The sequence below is a fragment of the Leptopilina heterotoma genome, unplaced genomic scaffold (genome assembly GCF_015476425.1).
Source record: "Leptopilina heterotoma isolate Lh14 unplaced genomic scaffold, ASM1547642v1 Lhet_128, whole genome shotgun sequence".
NCBI lineage: Eukaryota > Metazoa > Arthropoda > Insecta > Hymenoptera > Figitidae > Leptopilina > Leptopilina heterotoma.
In genome coordinates, this window is record NW_025110846.1 from 1625138 (window position 1) to 1632127 (window position 6990).

The window sequence follows — 6990 nt, forward strand, 5'->3', positions numbered from 1 at the left end:
TTGCGCTAATTTGAAAATATTTTCGGAACTCGCCACGGTCAAGAATTTAAAATGTGAAATTTGAAAATTTATTTTCTATATTTTAATTCTTATTTTATTTTTTTTTTTATAATTTTTTAACGCTTCTATGTAGAAAAAAAAGTACAGCAGAAAATAAGAAAATAAATCTTGAAAATAAATTTCAGAAAAAAATATCGAAGAGATATTAAAAAATTCGGGCACGTTTTTTTCTTGAATGGGTAAAAATTCGATTTTCGAATCGATTTTTTTTTTAACGATTTAAATAATATAAAGATTTTTCTATTGAGGATTCTTTTTTTTCTTTCCTGAAAAATCAGTCTTTTCTTCCCTTATCTCGATACGAGTTTTGAATCACTGTTTTTTAGATTTGAAACTAGTTTTTTTGTCTCTAATATTCTGTTACACTGATTCACTGGTCACAGAGTTTTTGTTTTTCCTCTGAATCAAAATCGTAATTATCTTCTTGAACTGAAATTTCTTCGTTTTGATTTTCAGTTTCGTATTCGGTTTGCTCGTCGCTCGAGTCTGTCTCGAAGCCTTGAATCAGCTTCGCGTATCTGCAACGAAAAATTTAATTAATTTATTTATTTCAATTTTGTTGAACTGGCAAAATTTATTATTACTGTTATTCTATTTTTTTAATTTTATTTCAATAAAGAATTTAGTTAAACAAGGGGGGAGGGGAGAATTTAATTAATAGTTAATATTGTTCTTAGGTACAATTTTCACAATAAAATTACTATTACAATTTACAATGTTATTTACAAATTAATTAATTATATTAAAATTTAATTTTTACAATTTATAATTACAAAATTACCATAATTTATTAATACTATTATTTAATTTTTTAATTTTATTTTAATGAAGAATTTATTTAAATAAGAGGATAAAATTAGATACCATAGTAACTAGTTAATATTTTGAATTTCACAATTTTTACAATTAAAATGCAATTATAATTAATTATAATTCCGGGAAAATTCAAATCATATTTTTACAATATTATTTACAAATTATAACAATTTACTATTATTTTATTTTTTTATTTCTTATTTTTATTTTTATTAAGAATTTAATTAGTAATTAATAGTTAATTTTTGTTTTGATAATTTTTATAATAAAATTTCTTAATTACAAATTATAATTATAATATATCTATTATTTTATTTTTTATTTTAATTGATAATTAACAAAAAAAATAATAATTATAATTAATTTCTATTCTTTTGAACTTTTCCCTTTGTATTTGAAAAAAATTAAAAAATTTTAATTTGATTTTGCATAATTAGGTAATTGTTTTTCCTTTTTTTTGGGCGACGAGTGAAAAAGAGGATTATACTCGAAAGAAGTTATGGACTTTGTTAAAAGAAGATTATATAATCCCATTCTTGGAAAGTTGATTATATATAATGAATAATTAAGAAAGAGGATTCAAAGTCAGAGGATTAAATGTGGAGAAAAAAAAGGATGAATTATGCGATGAAGATAAATTGAAGGCTTTTACCTGACACTATATCAGACGGGGGTTGTTCTTCTCAGAGTGTCAAGGGGCCACTCCGATCTGACTGGCATGGGCGGAAGAGGTTCTTCGAGGGAGAAGGTTACAAATTCATGATGAACACTTGGACTATATTCCTCTTGTAATACATCAGCGGTCGTACTGACCTGAAAATAATTAAGTGCCACTGATTATTTCTAATTGCTCAACACACTCATTGTCAAAGGAAAAAATTAAAACATTAATTAATTAATTAATTCACTTTTTCGAAATTAGCATTTACCAATTAAATAATTTCTAATATAGTTAATAAATAATTTATCGTTTAATAAGTAATTGATTATTTAACAATTAATTAATTAATAAGTAATCTATAATTTATTTATTTATCTACTTTTTTTACTTTCCCCGAAGTTATTATTAAATAAAACATAAATAATTTATTATCAGTTAAAAAATTACTATAAATTGTTATAATTAATATGAAAATAAAAAATATTAAATATAAATATTAAATATTTAAAAAAATTGAAATGTTTCAAAAAATTTACTAAAATTTTAGAAAATAATTGAATTTTCGCGAAGATTTTAGAACGAATTGAGAAAAAATTTTATTATTTCCTGAAATTTTATTGAAAATAATTTAATTTTTGCAAAGAATTTTACTGTTTATAAAAATAATTGAATTATTTCGAAGGATTTATTAAAATGTTAGGAAATAATTGAAATTTTATTGAAAATAATTGAATTTTCGCTCTAATTTTACTATTTTAAAAAAAATTTAATTGTTTCGAAGGATTTATTAAAATTTTAGAAAATAATTGAGTTTTAGCAAAAAATTTTAGTATTTAAAAAAATAATTGAATTGTTTCGAAGGATTTATTAAAATTTTAGAAAATAATTGAATTTTAGCAAAAAATTTTAGTATTTAAAAAAATAATTGAATTGTTTCGAAGGATTTATTAAAATTTTAGAAAATAATTGAATTTTTGCAGAGAATTTTACTGTTTATAAAAATAATTGAATTCTTTCGAAGGATTTATTAAAAATTTTAGAAAATAATTAAATTTTTGCAAAGAATTTTACTATTTAAAAAAATAATTGAATTCTTTCGAAAGATTTATTAAAATTTTAGAGAATAATTGAAATTTTATTGGAAATAATTGATATTTCGCTCTAATTTTACTATTTTAAAAAAGAAATGAATTGTTTCGAAGGATTAATTAAAATTCTAGAAAAAAATTGAATTTTTGCAAAAAATTTTATAACTATTTAAAAAAATAATTGATTTCTTCCAAAGAATGTCATAATAATATTTAGTTAGCAAATATGATTCAGTGATTAATTAATTTTTGTCTGTAATTTTGAAGTATTTTTAGATTTCTTATAATTTTTTCAATTGCCTATAAAAATATTTCTGATTAGTGGGAGATAATTAACAAAATTAATTACAATAATTATTTACCGTTTGTGTCGTAAGATCTCGAGGAAGATTTCTGGTGTATTCGTGATAATCAACACTTGGTGGTGGTGGGAGAAATTCATCAAAATCAACTTGATCCACGGAATCTCTTCCAAAAAAATACCTCTTTTGATGTCTCTCGCACAAAAATCCACCATGCCCATGATTATGATAATTACCATGTTGAAGATGATTGTCCAAATGATAAACTCCCTGTAAAAAGAATTTGAAAATTATTTCCATTTCAATATTTGTCGAAAGAAAATTTTTTTTAATTAACTATTTCAATTATTTAATTCAAATAATAAGTTTAATAATTCAATTAGTAATTTTAATAATTTAATTAGTTTAATTGAAAAATTCTTTCGTCAAGTTTTTTATTAAAAAGAATAATTTGCTTTAAAAAAATAATTTTTAATTTTATTAAAATAATTTTCTTTTCAATAAAAAAGATTCCTTTTTTTTCCGTGTGGTATTCGAGAAAACATATTTTTTCTTTCAAACTATAAAATGAATGAAATAAAAACTGGGATGATTTTCTTCTTTATTTTTCATTTCTTTTTAAAGATTTATTTTACCAACCGCATAATTTTTACGCCTCGAGTTGTCATTCACGAGCTCTCGCTGGTGCCAGGAGATGTATAAAAAAATAGCCGATGTGCCAGCTACTTCCGTTGTGACAAATCCACTAACGTAAAGTAAAAATGAGAAACCGTACTTGTAGCTAAAAGGTGGTCCCTTCAATAAAAACATTAAATCAATATTTTTTTATTCATTTGCAAACAGTAAGAATATAAATATTATATGAAACGAGTGGAATTTCTTTTTTCCATCTGAATAAATAATTGCAAAAAAAAGAAAATTAATATCGAAAATTTTAATCTCGATTAAAAGTTATGTATGGTGAAAAATTTATGTATTTTGTTATTTATTTTGTTATTTTGTTATTTTGTTATTGTGTTATTTATGTATTTTGAATAAATATTTTCTTTCGGTAAGTTTTTTTTTAAACAATTCAAGAAAAAACAAAAAAATATAAAAAAAGAAAACAAAAGAAATTGCAATTTTTAGAAGTCATCAATTGTTTATTTATTTAAAAAAAGAATAAAACAAATAAATAAATACACAAAATTTTCAAAAATAATCAAAATGAAACTGTCAATTTTAATTAATTTCTCTCCATGGATATTTATAATTTGATTTTTTCAATCAAAGGTCCACTGACCTGAAAAGAGGATCTTGCCCTGAGCTTGCTTCCCACTTCAGCCTTAAAAACGGAAATGTACATTACCATGCCAACAAGCATCAGGAGACCTGAAAAAGAGGTTGTTGAAAAGAATTTTGCCCAGAGAATTTTATAGGATTTTCATTAAATGGATCTACTTTTTCAAAAGCCCTTCAAACACACAGTATTTCGATATGCAACTAAAATTTTATTCACCGCTAGAGAACAAAACATAAACTATACATATATACACCAAATAAAATAAGAAAAGACTTCTCTGAAAGTTAAAATAAAAAAAAAATCTTTTCCAAAATAATCTTGAATGAAATTCTTAAGAAAAGTATAATAAAAATAGATTTAAATATAGATTTTTCATTACAAAAAGTGTATAAGTTTTCAAATAGATTTTTCATTACAAATATGCATGTTTCTTTCCCATATTCGTAAATACGATAATTTCATTTTATAACGCAATAAAATTTTCCCCTTGGATTTTAATTTATTTCTCTGTATATTAAAAAATTTGCAGTAGAAAAAGGTAAAAAAAATTCAATGAGAACGTCAAGATCAAAGAAAGTATTGAGAGCAAAAAAAGGAGAAATATAAAAGTAAAGGGAAAAGAGAAGAAAAAGTAATAAACAGGAAAGATAGAAAAGAAAAATATATAAAATTGAAAGAAAAAAACAAACCACATCAAAAGGCCAATGTATATAATATATAAAGTTCTCAAAGTCGAAAATCGCCCCTAGATTCCAATGCAAAGTTCCAAAGTGGGAAGTTTGTTCAAATCCTCTGATAGTTCATGCTTTGATACAATTGTCTGCCTTCCGGCTCACTCACCGGAAACTATGAAAACCACCCCGGCGACGAATACGCAGAGTCTGGGTTTTGGACGGGTAACGTGTGTAGCGAAGTAGCAAACTTCGGCAATCACCAGTAGCAGTGTTGCCGCAAAGAAGAACATTGCCGATTTCGTCACTGCGTCTGAAAACAAAGAGATGACAAATTTCCATAAACGATTTTCTTTTCTAATCAACAAAATTATTAATTTCATATTTCATTTGAACGTGATATTCAATTTACTATTATTATTATGCAAATTACAAAATTGCTTTGTTTTCAAATAGAGATTTTTTAAAAGTTTCATAATAAAATTTAAAAAACCCACTTAATAAGTATACATAATTAAACATTAAACAACTTTTCCTCTAGGTACACTTCTGTAAAACAAAAATCAAAAAAGTTATCACAATTTTTCGAAAAAAGTCCTAAAACTCGAGAAATATTTACCTTGAGAATTTCAAACTCTGGTATTTTTGTCAATTTTTAATAAAATCTGCTTTTCTGCTTTTTTCCTCAAAAATTGTGCAAAAACAAACAATTTTTCCTTTAGACACATTTTTGTACGACAAAAATCAAAAAAGTTATCACATTTTTCGAAAAAAGTACCAAAACTCGAGAAATATTCACTTTGAAAATTTCAAAATTTGGTATTTTTGTCAATTTTTGGTAAAATCTGCTTTTATGCTATTTTCCTTATATTTTGTGCAAAAACAAACAACTTTTCCTTTAGACACATTTTTGTACGACAAAAATCAAAAAAGTTATCACATTTTTCGAAAAAAGAACCAAAACTCGAGAAATATTTACTTTGAAAATTTCAAAATTTGTTATTTTTGTGAATTTTTAATAAAATCTGCTTTTCTGCTTTTTTCCTCCAAATTTGTGCAAAAACAAACAACTTTTCCATTAGACACATTTTTGTACGACAAAAATCAAAAAAGTTATCACATTTTTTCAAAAAAAGTACTAAAACTCGAGAAATATTTATTTTGAAAATTTCAAACTCTGGTATTTTTGTCAATTTTCAGTAAAATCTGCTTTTCTGCTTTTTTCCTCCAAATTTGTGCAAAAACAAACAACTTTTCCTTTAGACACATTTTTGTAAAACAAAATTCAAAAAAGTTATCACAATTTTTCGAAATAAGTACCAAAACTCGAGAAATATTTACACTAAAAATTTCAAACTTTGGTATTTTTGTCAATTTTTAGTAAAATCTGCTTTTATGCTTTTTTCCTTATACTTTGTGCAAAAACAAACAACTTTTCCTTTAGACACATTTTTGTACGACAAAAATCAAAAAAGTTATCACATTTTTCGAAAAAGAAACCAAAACTCGAGAAATATTTACTTTGAAAATTTCAAACTTTGGTATTTTTGTCAATTTTCAGTAAAATCTGCTTTTCTGCTTTTCTCCTCAAAATTTATGCAAAAACAAACAACTTTTCCTTTAGACACATTTTCGATTAACAAAATTCAAAAAAGTTATCACATTTTTTGAAAAAAGAACAAAAACTCGAGAAATATTTACTTTGAAAATTTCAAACTTTAGTATTTTTGTCAATTTTTAGTAAAATCTGCTTTTCTGCTTTTCTCCTTAAAATTTGTGCAAAAACAAACAACTTTCTCTTTAGACACATTTTTGTGCGACAAAAATCAAAAAAGTTATCACAATTTTCGAAAAAAGTACAAAAACTCGAGAAATATCTACTTTCAAAATTTCAAACTTTGGTATTTTTGTCAATTTTCAGTAAAATTTGCTTTTCTGCTTTTTTCCTCCGAATTTGTGCAAAAACAAAAAACTTTTCCTTTAGACACATTTTTGTACGACAAAAATCAAAAAAGTTATGACATTTTTTCGAAAAAAGAACCAAAACTCGAGAAATATTTATTTTGAAAATTTCAAACTCTGGTATTTTTGTCAATTTTCAGTAAAATCT

The 6990-nt window shown here is 23.7% G+C and overlaps 1 protein-coding gene across 1 annotated transcript; it reads right to left on the reverse strand.

Moving 5' to 3' along the window:
- Positions 1-219: 219 nt before the first annotated feature.
- On the reverse strand, positions 220-5193 carry LOC122512808 (the record flags this gene model as incomplete). The annotated part of the gene is made up of 6 exons (XM_043628877.1): positions 220-578; positions 1529-1689; positions 2988-3197; positions 3567-3722; positions 4210-4298; positions 5050-5193. Coding segments are annotated over 5 exons (749 nt in total), but the record flags the coding sequence as incomplete, so codon positions are not given.
- Between the last annotated feature and the right edge of the window lie 1797 nt (positions 5194-6990).